The following is a 15956-nucleotide window of genomic DNA, read 5'->3' as shown; positions in this document are numbered from 1 at the left end:
GACGCAGGTGTCAAATTTTAGGTACCCAATTGGATACCTTCATTTGGATACCACGTAAATGCGCACCAGTTACGCGACAAATAGGTGAGCGCAGAGTCAGTGGAAATTTTTTGACATCTATTAGCTTGAAGTAAGTTACATCTTCGATTTTTTGAAAAGATCGCTTAGGGCGGGAAACAGGGAGCGCAAGGCCTGATGGTTCGGCGGCGGAACGCGGTCCGTGTTCCTGAGTGCAATATCAGGAAAACAGGCCGTCCAGGCACCAGGCCCAATAACCCCTTGTTGAGAGACGCCACAGGCAACAGTATCAAGAAAATGAAATTGAACTCGTTTCCATTTTTTCACAGGCTAAGAGTGCAATATCCAATTGTCTGATCTTGCGGGAATTTCGAGACATGTTCACAAAGCTTAATTAAGTTTAAGCATTGCAAAAAAACGATTTTCACTGTTTGATGGACAGGAAGTAATTAAAGCTAATTAACAATTATTCAACGAAGTGGAGGCAAATATCCACCACATTCACCGACACCAAGGTAGATAATTGTTTCAGTAAATACCACACAAGTTGAATAACTAGCGGACCAAAACATCATGTTCGGTAAACAAAGCGACACGCGAGGGCTTTTTGTTTCTCTTTATCTGCTTGGAGGTGAATAGTACTTTGCTTATGTACTTTGCTTTGCTTTGTTCGCTGTAAGAATAATGGTTCCCCTCACTTTAATTTCGTTGAAAAGAAGGCTTTACTTTATGAAGTATAGATTTCAGAGACACAATCGCTTCTGGAGGTTTATCCTCTCAGCATTACTAGGAGTTTTGCTGTGGATTTGGGGTAAGCTTCTTCTAACTTCTTTGAAACTTCTGGTGCTTAGTTTAATAGTCTTATGTTTCTGTAATGGTACCATCTAGAAATTTATTGACTTTGTTGACTTGAATATTTCGTAAATTAGCGAGCCGACAGTGCTGTAATTGAGCAATAAGGAAAAGAGAAAGGGTAGTCACTGACTAAACAATATATATTTGTTTATACTTCAATAAAAATAAAAAACACACTTTCGTAACAAACATGACAAGACAACGCATGTCGGAAAAAGCTTTGATTTTTAAAAACTTAACGTTTTGTATGTCATGTTTGTCACCGCAGTGTGTTTTTTATTTTTATTAAAGTTAAAATGGCCTAAGAATAAGAATGTCTACGTTTTGCTTATACTTCTTATATTATTGACGAATGAAGCCGGTGCGAGCTAACCAGTCATGCGAGGCACGGAGCAAAACAGATTAGTGACGTTTCGATAGTTTTTGTGTGGTAGTAGAGGAACTGTTTATGCCAATTCCTTAGACATTAGCTGCATGTTGTTGCTGCATGTAGACATGTTGGCTGCGGTCACATCTACGACGTAACTCAAGTTTAACTATAGTTGGTCGCAAGTTACGTGACGTCATACCTAACTATATAGTTAGTGCTTTCGGTCGTCTTTGCGGTCACACCAATGCAGTTAACTTGAGTTAGCTCTTATTAGCTTTTGAATAATTTCGAATTTAAATTAGACCATGACAGCCCTTGTTGTTGATCTGTGTCTAGTTGTTCCTATATGTTTTTCTATTTTTGCACGGCATCTCGGCGTTGAAGAAAATAAAATGAAGTAAGGATGCTAGACGCCGAAGAATTTTTGCTAACATTGGTGATATGTAATTTCTTGGCATGTCGTTTTTTTAGTTAGGGTGAACAAAGAAGCGGTGACATTACCGAAATAACTAACTATAGTTAATGCCGTCTAATTTATTTACTATAGTTAGTAGTCTAGATGTGACCGCAGCCATTAAAATAATAAAGCTCCAAGGCGAAAAGTGTATCAATGCTTTTGTCGTCGTTTAACGCTTTACTTGGCACGACTGTAAAAGGCTTTGTAACCTTATGTATTTTTCTTCTGATGAAAATGCTGGAAGCATTCTTACGTCGAGCGAAAATAACGCAAAAAAAGACAGTTTCAGGACATTTATCTGTGGCTCCCAAGTTTTCGCTTACCTCGCTTGACTGGCTCACTGTCTCGCAGTTTTACCGCAGTCGTTGGCTCACACGCCTCGCTGGCTCACAGGTTGCCGCTATCCCGGTTTGAACAGTGAGTTGAATTTGGATTTGCTGGCATGGGTTGCCATTAAAACTTTCAGTAATGCAATGATGGCATTTTTAATAAGTTGCTTAAGTTGGTACCTGTGAAAGAAGGACATACTTGTTTAGACTGCAAAACAGTCGATTTTTCTCTAAAGTCATTGGAAAAAATGCTTATTTAAGGTGGCTCAACCCAGTTTTTTTCTAGCGATACCTATCAACTTTGAAACCCTCATACTTAAAGGGATTGATGTCAACGACAAAACTACTATATCACATGCATTACACATAGACTGAACTTCAATATAATATAAATTTTTTGGCGATCAGAATGAATATCACGTGGCAATGACGTCACACAGGGTTTTGCTCTGAATCGAATTTTAGGCGGTAACCGCATTTTCTCTCGAGATCCTCCACGCTACGTATACCTTGGGTGTTTGCCTTCATCTCAGTGGAGTTTCATCGAAATCTACAAGAGGAATTTTGAAATATCTTGGAATTTCTTTTTAGATGGTATAATTTATGCGTAAAATAAAGTCAAGACTTCATATAAAGAAATTTGCTTCTTTTTTTATGTTTAATGAGAGGATTTAGCCCCCATTCGTTTTAGAAATGTCCCATATACTACATCCAAACCTTTAGAAGAAAGTAGACTTGCGCGATTTCGAAATATATGAAATATATGAATCATAGTGAAGCTCAATGTTTACCTCTATTTACAAATTTTCCGCCTACTTTTGCAAAAAAGCGATTATTTCAAAAACCCGTCGATGAATTTTTTCCAAAATTTTTCAGGATGAAAAATAATAAGTACACCACACAATTCCTAAATTTCATGCTCATTGAAAATTTATAAGGTTGTCTAAACTAAACGCAAAATTGAGTAAACATTGAAGCGATGTCGAAGTTTTGAATAATTTTGTGCTCTGGGATTTCCTATTGTTTTGATTTAAACACAACATCGAATTCCATGCACCACGCATGTAATGACCACGCTTTGCTACCCTCCGAAAGCTTTCCGAAATAGTTCGGAATATGGTAATATTCTCATCGAGTTCAAGTAAACAATAATGGATGAATGAATACATCTCCAACTGAAGAAAGCAGTCGCACAACACCAAACTCAAAGCCGGTTAACTTTTATCTCAGCCAAGACTTCGACCCAACAAGAAAAGCTAATGCGTGACAATTTCTTTTCCATTGTTCCATATTTCGGAAAGATTTCGGAAAGCTTTCGGAAGGTAGCCAAGCGTAGTCATTTCACGCGTGGTGCACAGGAATTCGATGTTGTGCTTAACTCGAAACAAAAGAAAATCCCAGAGTACAAAATTATCTCAAACTTCGACATCGCTTCAATGTTTACTCAATTTTGCGTTTAGTTTAGACAACCTTAGAAATTTTCAATGAGCATGAAATTTAGGGATTGTGTGGTGTACTGATTATTTTACATCCTGAAAAATTTTGGAAAAAATTCATCGACGGGTTTTTGAAATAATCGCTTTTTTGCAAAAGTAGGCGGAAAATTTGTAAATAGAGGTAAACATTGAGCTTCACTATGATTCATATATTTCATATATTCCGAAATCGCGCAAGTCTACTTTCTTCTAAAGGTTTGGATGTAGTATATGGGACATTTCTAAAACGAATGGGGGCTAAATCCTCTCATTAAACATAAAAAAAGAAGCAAATTTCTTTATATGAAGTCTTGACTTTATTTTACGCATAAATTATACTATCTAAAAAGAAATTCCAAGATATTTCAAAATTCCTCTTGTAGATTTCGATGAAACTCCACTGAGATGAAGGCAAACACCCAAGGTATACGTAGCGTGGAGGATCTCGAGAGAAAATGCGGTTACCGCCTAAAATTCGATTCAGAGCAAAACCCTGTGTGACGTCATTGCCACGTGATATTCATTCTGATCGCCAAAAAATTTATATCATATTGAAGTTCAGTCTATGTGTAATGCATGTGATATAGTAGTTTTGTCATTGACATCAATCCCTTTAAGTATGAGGGTTTCAAAGTTGATAGGTATCGCTAGAAAAAAACTGGGTCGAGCCACCTTAAGGCGCGAACATTCCCGTCCCCATAGCCCTTTTGTTTCTCTTAGCCGACTTGGCACGAGAAAACGGAGGGCTCTGGGGACACATGATTTTTGAATTAATTCGAATTTTTTTGATTGGCTGTTTGGAACAAAGAATTCCTAAACGGAAGTCGAAATCGTAACGGCTCTCTCATACATTCTTTTGAAACGTCGTGACTGCATACATGAAGACCGGAAGTCCTACAATATAGGACTGGAAATCCTGTGTCCCCAGAGCCCTTTGTTTCCTCGTGCCAAGGCTCAGCCGGCTAAGAGAAACGAAAGGGCTATGGAGACGAGAATGAGGCGCGAATTTTTAGCGTCTCTTCCCAGTCTCACTCACAGTTTTGACATTGGCTCCAGACCTCTCGCTCTCGTTCAAAGACCAAGCGCGTTCGCAAAAGATACGACTGTTTTGCAGTCTAATACCTGTTCAGCTGCTTCAGTGATTGGCAGAGCGAAGCAATAGCTCTACCCATAAGACTTCATCACAAAGGTATCAGGGACGGACCATTATTATTTTGAGGGAGGGGGGAGGTAGGAAAAATATCTTTTTCACCTTCAGTTTGTGAAACATTTTTTTCGCAAGATTTTTTCTTTTCCTCTTTTCCTCGTGGCTCCCCTTGCACGTTTTTTTCAGCCGTTTTTTTCTGTGTAGGATTTTTTGTTAATTCTCCACCCCGTTCCAAAAAGAACATACAGATATTTATTCACCTTTTGATTCACAGCGTGGAATTCTTCCAGTTATGATGACGTCACACCTCCTGAAATCCATAAAAGAGTCCAGCAACATGTGACACACTACTGTAACTTTCCAGTCCGTACTACTGGTGCAGAGGGATCTTTAAGCTTTGAAAAACCACGTAATCAACAACGCTTTCATTTAGAAATGTCACAGGTATTGATTCGACACGGAGACAGAACTCCTGCTGTTTTTATCCCAAACATGGATAAAGGAAGCTTTCATTACGATTGTACTTTCAAAACTGCAGATTCTGACCACAAACAAATGTTTAAAGAGTATACACAAGCATCTAGATACATAACTCCACGCGAGTTTGTGAGAGGTGTGAGGACAGCTTACTATCTTTTTCCATCAAGGAAAAGATGTCGGTTGAGCCAACTAACACAGAAAGGTTTTCTACAGCATTTTGCTCTTGGAAAACATTTGCGAACAGCTTACAGTAGTTTGATAAACACAGGTATCAAGTCTAGCGATGTTCATGTGCGATCAACTTCGAGATCAAGATGTGTGCAAAGTGCTGCTGCGTTTCTGTACGGCTTGTTAACAAAGGATGCTATCATGAGAGGTAATGCAACATTAGTTACAAGGTCTGAGTATTATATTAACAGACTCTTAAGTCTTTGTCTTTGAGCTCTGCTTCAAAATTAATCCATTTTAATATTAGATGGAAATTTTAGCCTCAGATAGTGAACGCTCGCCCTCGACAGGAACTAAGGGTTAAGTTACCATAAGAGTCAAACCTCTCGTAAGCGAACACCCTTAGGACGAAAACGAATAGGTCTTTTCAAAAGCGACTTGTAGCCTGTAGTTGCATGAGCCTTGAGTGGAGGCTTCTGAAGGGGCAAAATTGGAACTGCGATTTGCCTGTTTGTTTGTTTGTTGTATGTTGTTCTCCTTCCAGTGGGAAAATGGGATTTTGGTCACTGGGACTGGGAAACATAAACACAACAAATGAGACTGGGACTGGCATTTGGGCAAAACATAGGCTGGGAAATGGCACTGATACATCTCCCACCCATTCACCCCTTCAGGAGTGTCGTCTTACCGAATCACGGAAGGTGATGTCCGTTCAGTAGGTTTGACTGTAGTTTGTTTAAAAGAACTGCCAGCTGGCATAGAGAAGAAAACAACTTATAAAAGAAAAAATTGAACTCAGCATTAAAAAGTGCTCTTCATTATTCAGAGGGTGTAACCATCAACATCACCTCAGATATGTGGTTTCGAGAAGACGATGATGGCATGCCGTACGAGTGCCCTTCATTGAGGAGACGTTGGGATGACTACAAACAGAGAAGGGAATACATTGCAGGAGCTGAGGCAATGGAACCAATCATGAAGCAGTTTTCACGTCTGTTAAGGACTCCAAGGACATCCTTGCCAAACATAGTGTAGTAAGATAAATTCCCTGCCGTTGGTATCATTCTTAACAAGTAATTTGCCTGAGGTCACTTTTAGGCTGGACTGGGAGGCATGGTCCAGCCTAATGGTTATATATTGCAATGCAAATCTAAGTCGAGAGGCCCAAGTTTAAGCCATAGCATGGATCATTGTCTTGTGTTCTTGGGCAAACAAGTGACCACAAGTAACTCTCAGTATCCATTTCTACAGTATACCCCACCCAGGATCATAACTGGGTATTGGAAAATTGATAAGGCAACATGACAAAACGTAGTAGGTTAACCCAGCAATGGACTGGCATCTCATTCAGCCTGTTCCAGGCTTTCAGTTAGTTGGGGCACAACCCTCGTCTTTTCTGTGACTCGCCGTTCTTTGCGCTTCTCCCCACCTACCCGAACACATGCAGGTCCTCCATCCAGGTCAAACTGAAATTTGGAGATTGGTTTTTCAGCAGGGAGGAATACCGGAGAACCCGGAGAACATCCATAGGCGTACGGGCCGGGGGGGGGGCAGGGGGGGCTGCAGCCCTCCCCCCAAATTTTGGGCAACTCAGATTTTTTGGGCAGCAAGAGAAATTTGGGCAAAGCCAGTTTTTAAAGAAGTTTTTTTTCGAAGAGATAGATATTTTCTATTTTAACCAGAAGACGGCGTGTTAAAGCCAGTTAAATTTACATGAGACAGTGATTGCTTAGCACCTGATGAGTTTCTGGTTAATAGTGAAGGGGATCATTTGTTGATGTACATATTTCTATATTTTTTTTTTACTGTTGGGCACCGTACTGAAAATATCTGTCACATTTAAACACCTGATAAAAAAGCTTCTCCGCGTTGCTAATTAAATTTTACAAAATCGACGGTGAGTTTCTGAAAGCCGAGCAGAAAATGTGCGCGAGTTTTCGTCGTGTGCGCGGTAGGATTAGGCTAAATGACCGTTTCAGAAATGCTGGAGACAATGCAAGAGAATAATCTATTTGATAAGTTTTCAGAGCTTCCTTACGTGATTCATATCCATGCAGTGAAACCTGCTACATCGTGTTCTGCAGAACGATCATTTAGTGCTTTGTGCAGATTGAAACTTACCTTCGCAGCACCCGATGGGGCGACAACGTGTCAGTAAGGCCAAGTAAAACAAACTAAAAAATGTTTCTCGTCCCCGCCCGCTTCATTTTTATTATTTGTTTTTGGAAAAGTTAAAATGAACAAAATCCAACGATGTTCTCATTATTTATGAGCTGATGTGATAGATTCTTATGTAAGATTTTTCACTTCATTTGTAAGCTTATGTTAGTGCATCGTATGATCCTCGTTTTTTCTCCACTGTTTCGTAAAAATTTGGGCAACTTGCGAGAATTTTTTGGGCAAATGTCTCACCGCCCCCTCTGGCAAAAAATTGCCCGTACGCCTATGCCGGAGAAAAACCCTCGGAGCAAGGCGGGAACCAATAACAAACTCGACCCACATATGGTACACGGTCGGAATCGAACCAGGGTCACATTGGTGGGAGGCGAGCGCTCTCACCACTGCGCCAACCCTGCTCCATGGGGGTTAGCCATCTGGCTCTTCCTCGGTACTCCAAGACATTGGGATGAACTAAACCTTTTTTAAAGTTCATTTATGGTAACACTGAATCTATATTTTAATTTCAGCTTGACTGATGTAATTTACTCTCGTTCCTGCCACAATCATCCCCTGCCCTGTGGCCCTGGGGGTTGCGTGTCAGAAGAAATAGCAGCCAAGGCAATGGATTTCGCAAACTGGGCTATTGCTGAGAACTACACAGGCATAGCTGATGTTGCAACTAACCCGATGCTGATACAAATAGCCAAGAGAATGATCAACAAGTCTCGCCGCAAATCCACACTTAAGTTTTTACTGTACAGTGGTCATGACAGTACTATCACACCACTGTTATTAAACCTTGGAGTCCATGATCGGAAAGGAGTCACTCCTTATGCAACTCGTGTCGCCTTTGAACTCTGGAGGGACACTCTTGTAGACTCTTCAAAACAGCAAGATTCTCTTGGACAACTTTTATTTTCGTGTTCTTGTCAATGGTAAAGTCGTCACTGGTAAAATGAAATTTTGTGGAGACGCTTTGGTCAAAGGTGAACTTTGTTCTCTTAAAGAATTGGTTTCCTGGCTCTCTGATGGTGCGAGTATTGAAGGAATGGATGAGAGCTACAAGAAACTTTGCACATAAGACTATCTTAAGTGAATTTACTCGATTTGTAACTAACACAATTTGGTTAATTAGAGAATGCTCGGCGAAAAAGAAAAGAAAACAAGATCAAACGTGTTTGCTTTCCAAAAAAAAAACCACCGTATTAGTTTTGGTAATAGACTGGTTGATTCAGGTAGAAGTTGTACCTTGAAAGTGGCCTAGCAGTCCTGGATCGAAAGAACGTATCCGAAATACCGACTCCAGCTTTGAAAGAAAGAAGCAAATTCCAGAAACGGGGGTCGTTCGCTGCGGCCCCCCGTCTTGGGAGGGGCGGAAGAGAAGGTGTACATGAGAAAGGCAAGGGCTAGCAGTGTTTCTCGTATCAATAGGCTCCCATACAACCTCTACAAGAGATACACACTGTACCTACACATATGAAAGAACATGTGAAAATTGCTAAAGATAGGGTTTACCGGCCTGTTTAGAGCATGCTGTAGTGATTTGAAATGCAATCTGGAAAGCCAGATACGAGAATAAAGACCTGCTTGAAATCGCGCTTAGCCATTGCTCATGGCTTAGTACCATACAAGCTGATTAAGAAACTCTTAGGGTTCGTCAATGTTCCAGAGAGGGTGTCCGGTTTCATTCTTAAGTGGTATAAGATGGCAGACCTTGGAAACTGGCATATCCATGGGTTGTACTTTATCCCAACTCTCCTTTGTTGTGGCCATGGAAATGTTGTTGAGAGGAGCCAAGAGAGGATAAAGTATTTCATCAAGCGCATCGCGTATTAAACCACTGTTCGAAAACAATGATGTCTGCAGTAGATAATTTAAGCGATAAGAAGTTTACATGACTGAATGTTTCAGTAAATTCGAATAAAATGAAAAAGATTGACCAATACTTCAAACTGCTACTGTGATCCAACAATAACGAAGCCTGACAAACTGGTTATCCCAGCCAAGATAAATAGAACATGACAAACTAGTTATACGATAATGAGATTCCACCGCATTTTAACCGCCAACCGGTTAGCTCAGTTGGTAGAGCGCCGGACTATCGTGCGGGATGTCTCGGGTTCGAGTCCCAGATCGGACCAACACTCAAGGTCTTAAAATAGCTGAGGAGAATATGCTGCCTTTGCAATGACATCTGCAAATGGTTTTATATTCTAGTCTTCTCGGATAAGGACGATAAACCGTTGGCCCCGTCTCCTCCATCTTCAGTGTCACGGTCAGCAAGGGACGTAAAAGAACCCACACTTACCGTAAAGAGAAGGGCATGGAATTCTCGGTGTTGTGGTCTGGTCTTTGCCCATTTTGCTGTGTACTGTGGAATTCTCGGAGATATTAGCTGTATAAACTACTCTACAAATCCGAGGGTAAACAAAAGTGATGTATGTATGTTTGTATTCCCGAGGGCAAAAAAAAAGCTTGTGACGTCACCCATTTAATGTATTTTTGCTCTGGCTAATGAGATTCCTGCCCAAAAGGAGGTGTTACCGGTCCATACTATACTACTTCGATTTTTCCAGAGTTTTTTTGTTTTTGTTGAGGACATGGCAGCTCAACCTCCTTCCCAGGATCTTTCTGCGAATGAACAAAAGCAAAATACTCCAGTGCAGTTAGAAAGGATCAAAAAAAATGTATAACCGAAAGGGGGGAGGGAGACCCTGGGAACAAGGTTGATGGCAACTAAGGATAAATGTCTTCGCCCAATGAAACAAGGGGAAAAAAAGGACAATTTTTCGGCGGTAAAGGTTTCTGTTTTTTCTTCTCAGTTCTTCGAATTATAAAACAGTATACCATGAGGTCTAGATCTGCTTCTGACGGCCTGATTGAACAAATCGAAATGACTTCCAGCGTCGAGCCAGCCCAGGATGGACTATACTTGGCACGAACGACAGTTTAAATTTAGCACGGATTATTTTGGCGCAAAAATTGAGTCGGATGATGTTGATGACCTTTTTCAGCCTTTTGGTGTTTTATGTTCTACACTTACGCAGCTACATGAGTTGTTCTGCCTCTACATTTTATTTAGAAAGAAGAATATTGATTTTTGTGGTCAGCATTGTGCTTGGAAGGGAAATTTAATGCTGGCCCGGCAAGCGCGTTTACATGGAAAATTTTCATCCCGGCTAGCCGGGATCCCGGCATCGCGATACCGGGATCTCGGCTGACCGGGCTGGCCCGGTTGTCATGTAATCGCAAATTTGATTTTTGTGCCCGGCTAACCGGGACAGCCCAGCTCATGTAATCAGGCCCTTAGAGTGCAAAACTGTTTTCTTGAAAGGAAATTTTAGAATGATCAGAAGCTAAGCAAGGGCCGAATTTTGGTTACAAGGATATTTCTGCGTGTTGCCTCTGAACAAAAGCAGACAAAGCCTTAATGAATAAACACAGGTAGCCCAACCTCGATATATGAGTACATTAGAACCCTGGTAACTCAAACTCTGAAGGGAAACGAAAAACAGTTCGAGTTGAGGGGCTCGAGTTATCGGAGTCGATTGAATACAGTATTCAGTTTCCCATGTTAACCGTACTGTACTACACACTGAAACGTGATTTCAACAGTGCCGGCCCTTTCCCCCTAGCGGGGTAAAGACCAGAAGTGAAGTAAAGTGATTTCAACAGATTTAAACCCCTCCCCCTGGGGGTATTTCCTTTTGAGACCTTTTGAAGGCGGGTGTGCTTATAAGTGACGGGGATATATGTTCAGTATATAGTACAGTGCCAATTAAACTTATGTCGTCAGAAACTGTAACACGAATATGCATTCCTATGATAAGATCGGGAAATGACTGTCAAATACGTTGCACTAATTAAAATCAAGCATATTTATAGTCACAGGCTGTAATACCCTCAGGGTAATACCGTAAAATCCTGGTTATAAGCCCCCCCTGGTTATAGGTCTATCTATCGGTAGACAAAAAATACCTCCGAGTATAAGCCCCCCGGATTTAAGTCCCCTTCCCTCTAGTTTCCCTTATTTTTTATACAGTCGAAGCTCTCGTAAGCGGATACCCTCGGGACGCGAAAAAAGTGTCCGTAACTAGAGCTGGCCGCTTACGAGAATGGTTCTCGTAAGCGGCCACTAGAGGTGTAGAGGATAGATTGCCACTTACGGGAGCTTGCCCAGCTAACAATAACCGGACGGACGTGGATGACGACAAACCAAACACTGAAATATGGTACTGTAATAACTGTCAAATCATTGTGACGAACGGCGATGTAGAGTTGACAGATAAAAACAAGATACAGAGGTTGTGAATAGGATTTTCTTTGGGGTGTCCGCTTACGGGAGCTTAAAAACAAAGAAACAGTCTAAATCGTAATCTCTGAAAGTGTCCGTGGCCGCTTACGGGAATGTCCGCTTACGAGAATGCAAAAATACAGAGTTTGTATCATGGAGTTGAAATGGGGTTTCAAACAAGGCGGCCGTAAGTAGAGCTGTCCGCTTACGAGAGTGTCCGTTAAGAGAGCTTCGACGGTATAAAGCACTATCAAAGAACACTGGACAACTTCAAACAGAAAATAAGGAAAGATCACAAAACAGGAAGTTTATCACTATCTTTTTAATAAAGCGCTTTGAAATTTTAACATATTAAATTAACAACGCTTCGGGCATTTTACGTAGCACCAAAACAAATTTGTTATGTCTAAAAACCTGTTTTTGAAAGATTAGAAAACGTTGGAGTAATAAAGCTTAAAATTAGTTTTTCCTTTTTTTAAGCAAAGCGTTTTTTAGATTTCCTTTTTTTCAGAACTGACTGAAGAAACCTCCGAATTAGTCCAAGTTAGTATTTTAAAAATAAAACAGAAGGCCTTTCGTTTCAATGTTTCGTTTCAAACTTTCTGAATTAATTGTGACATTTTCTTTGATTTTGACGATTCCCATGCATATTTAAAGTTATCTTAAGGAAGTTAAAACAGGAAGTTATAATAATATCATCCTTTCTCAAAGGTCTCGTCACTTTCACTCCGTGTTTTTCGTTCGCAAAGCTGTTTGTTTTCAGAACCTTGAATTTAAATTCTTATCTACAATTCTTTTAAAACTTACGTTTTCATCCCAGAATGGTTCAAATAATTGAAATAAGTTTTATAACAATGAAAATTAATTTTCAACTTTTCAAAACAATGTAAATTAATTTTTAACACTCCTGTTAACCGTAACGGAAAGAAATTAACCGTTAGCCGTAAAAAGCCAAAGTATTAATCGTCAACCGCAAAAGCCACCACCCCATTAAGACCCTCTTGGTCATCTTCATTGGCTTTGGAGGTCACCCTTACCAATTCTTAGCGCTTCAAAGTTTCAATGCGATTTTAACATAATTTTCAATGCTTCTGGCACTTTGATACAAAGCAACAAAACAACTTTGTATAAAAAATGTTTTAAAAGATTAGAAAACGTTTGGAAAATTAAGCTTAAAATTACTGTAGTTTATCATTTACCACTGAGCCAAAGCAGCTTTCAATGTTTTCAGTTTCTTAGACAACGACCTTCGAATTACATGAAGTTAGTATTTTTTGTTGAAAAAAGTAAACAAGGAAGCGATCGAAACTTGACAGTTGACAGTCGATTGACAGACTGACAGCATGATGCGTCTCTTTCCCTTGCAAGAAAAATCTCGTAGAATATTCATTCAAAAACGTTGCCGCACACGGCTTTCTCTTAGTGTGCCGGAAAGTCAAAGTTTCAACTCAAGTGAGTTTTGTTTCAGAGTCGAACGTCTTATTCTCGCATCGGATCCGTTAAATCTTCTCGAGATGAAGGCAGCGATTTTTGTTTCAGTCCTATTTTGTCTGTTGGTATCTGCTCACAGTGCGCCTTCGATTGCGTCGAACGATGTTTACACTTCTCCCGAGGTAATGTCACAATTTTATTTTGAAACATAAGTTGTCTAGAATTTAGTTTGGTCTCTACAGTTTTTGTATGAAAAAAGGTCCTAACGGCCTAGTGAACGGATTGCAGTATCAAAGAAATTCACTAAACACAGTTTTAAACGAACCGCGAAAAAAAATCTTAACGAAATTTTCTGAACCGCCCAGTTAGAAACTGTAAAATGACCGTAATCGAGTTATATCATCCTCAATGAACTTTTACCCAAATAAATTATAATATTTTTTTATAGTGGGTTTTTTAAAAAAAAAAAAAAAAAAAAAAAAAAATTTCAAAAAAATAATCGAGAGTTTCTTACAACTTTGCCACATGAACTAAACGTGAAGAATTCGAACAACAACCGCTCATCGGCTATGTGAGCCAGAACTAGAGTGACCAGAGGAGTAACCATAAAATGCCTCTCTGTGGTTAAAATGTATTTTAAAAAACCTTTCAGCTCCAATTCTAAATGCGAAATGTCTTTTGTACCATTTCTACACTTACTAAGATGCCTGTTTTTTGAAATTACTTGATTGTGTGGGGTGTTATTTTCAGTAGACTAACACTCTTTACATGTATTGTGCAACGTCTCCAATGAATTTGCTACGTACAAAAAAACTTACTATAAACTATGTTTCTTAATTTGTTATGTTTTTTTTTGTTAATACAGAACACGCACGAGACGCTGAAAGATTTTAAAAAGAAAGCAGAAGACATTCACGTTAATCTGCAAGTCAAAGACAGAACACAAGACTATAGAATTGGGCGCCTTGAGACAGAGTACAAGGTAATGTCTAACAAAACACTCTCCCTGCTTTCCGCAATACGCCGTGCCGCGCCATAACGAACCTAGAGCCTAGCTTCCTTTTAAGTCATAAAAATCATAGAAGTACTGTCCAAAGCTGATTCACAGATTCTCGTCTTCTTTTATTGCTTGACATAGGAGGAGTCAAAGAAGATCTCATCATTGCGGTCAAGTCTGAACAGCCTGACGAACAAAGTTTATGGTGCCAGAGTCTACTGTTACGACACATCCACGTCTTGGGACGATTTTTCCGAAGCTCCCATAATGTTCTTGGACAGGCAGGACGTTAGATGCCCATCTCGATATTTCGTGGCAAGATTTCGACTCGTGAGGGAGGGAGGTTGGAAAGGTTCCAGAGTTCGCTACAATTACAAATGTTGCAAATTTATTCTGTGACGTGGCAAATCTTGAAATACGTGTCAGTTACCTTCATCAAATGTAACCAGTTTTTTTTTTCTCTTTTTTACATCGATAATGCGATTATCATGCGGGATTTGTTTTAAGGGTTTTTTTTGTTAATTTTGTTTATACTACACTCCACCGGTGTGTAAGGTGATGAAATAAAGTAACTGAACCCAAAAGTGACGTTTGCGTTTATGATTTATTCCAAAAAAAAAATAGCCTGCATGTCAAAGCATGTTCTGTTTCCATAAATATTCATTTCAAACTCCGGAGTCAAACGCGTAAATAACGACACAAAAAAGTAAGATTTTGCGGAAACCAGTCGGTAAAATAGCCGGTATTAAAGTCTTTTCCATCGAAAAGGCGCGCTGCTGTTTTTTTTTTCTTCAAAACTTCTTTCTAAGTATTGACAGCACTTTCTGCAAAAACTGGCCATCAAACCGCCGATATTCACGCGTTCGTATTTTTGTATTTCCTTGAAGTGACATATTTATCACCCAAAGCGGCAAATTATTCCCTTGGAAAATTTACGAAAAGTGACCCCAAAAGTTCCCCATTTTAATCACTAAACCAATAAAAAAATGCAATTTTCCGAGTTAAAAATCACATAGTAATCAATGTGACAATATAAGCCCCTGACTCGGAAAACGAATTATGGAACGAGACTATAAAACCGAAAACTTTGAAAACCATTAGTGTTTCCAAGAACAAATCAAGTTTTGAACCAATAAGTTCAATCCCCATCAAAACCAATCAAGCACCTTTATTTGAAGGCATAGCAGACAGCATAGCAAATCGTGTGCCAATCGACCTGTCGCTAAGAATGACATCATCGCTATATAATTTCGCCCTCTAACGTTGAAGGCCTGAAAAAATTTTCTTTCTTAATTTTAAATGCATTTTTCGGTTTCTGAGAGAATTAAATTTAGATTTTCCGGGGGAGCATGCCCACTCACCCTCTAGCTGGCTCGCGCTTACAGGTTCGCGTTCAAGGTCCCCCACTCAAATTCTTGCTTTGCAGGCGTGTTCATAGCCTAGCCTGCGTAGTAGGCGTCTGTGTACGTTTTTTAGTGCATGCAAAAGAGTGCGCGATCGCGAGAGGGCCGCGCGAGGAAAAATCGATTTTTTTTCCTTGCGTGGCCCCCTCGCGCCTTTCAGTCGGAGGGAACAAGTGCCAGTTGATGGCTACATCACTTCTCCGAGAAGTGAATGAGCCCGCGGTTTTCGTCCCAGAAGTTGCTAAGCAACATGACGTATATGCTCGCGCGATTGCTTTCGGAGTACTCGTGAGCGCTCGCGCTAGTTTTTGATTGGATGAAATAATTCGGAAACTCTTCGAGTGCTTCAACGAAGATTTGCCAAAACTGGCA

The 15956-nt window shown here is 40.0% G+C and overlaps 1 protein-coding gene and 1 pseudogene across 2 annotated transcripts; both read left to right on the top strand.

Annotated features, from left to right (window-relative positions):
• The first annotated feature begins 702 nt into the window (after positions 1–702).
• On the top strand, positions 703–8791 carry LOC144656885 (2-phosphoxylose phosphatase 1-like; annotated as a pseudogene). Its single transcript, XR_013571408.1, has 4 exons — positions 703–829; positions 4926–5507; positions 6126–6333; positions 7987–8791. The product of XR_013571408.1 is annotated as a 2-phosphoxylose phosphatase 1-like (transcript).
• Positions 8792–13163: 4372 nt separating this feature from the next.
• LOC144656662 (uncharacterized) lies at positions 13164–14769 on the top strand. Its single transcript, XM_078516905.1, has 3 exons — positions 13164–13366; positions 14050–14166; positions 14323–14769. The coding sequence occupies exons 1-3, from the start codon at positions 13268–13270 to the stop codon at positions 14578–14580; spliced, it is 474 nt and encodes a 157-aa protein (XP_078373031.1). The 5' UTR covers positions 13164–13267; the 3' UTR covers positions 14581–14769.
• The last annotated feature ends 1187 nt before the right edge of the window (positions 14770–15956 follow it).

Source organism: Oculina patagonica, chromosome 6 (assembly GCF_052425735.1).
Source record: "Oculina patagonica isolate OP01 chromosome 6, crgOcupat, whole genome shotgun sequence".
Classification (NCBI taxonomy): Eukaryota; Metazoa; Cnidaria; class Anthozoa; order Scleractinia; family Oculinidae; genus Oculina; species Oculina patagonica.
This window is presented reverse-complemented; position numbering and strand designations above follow the sequence as displayed.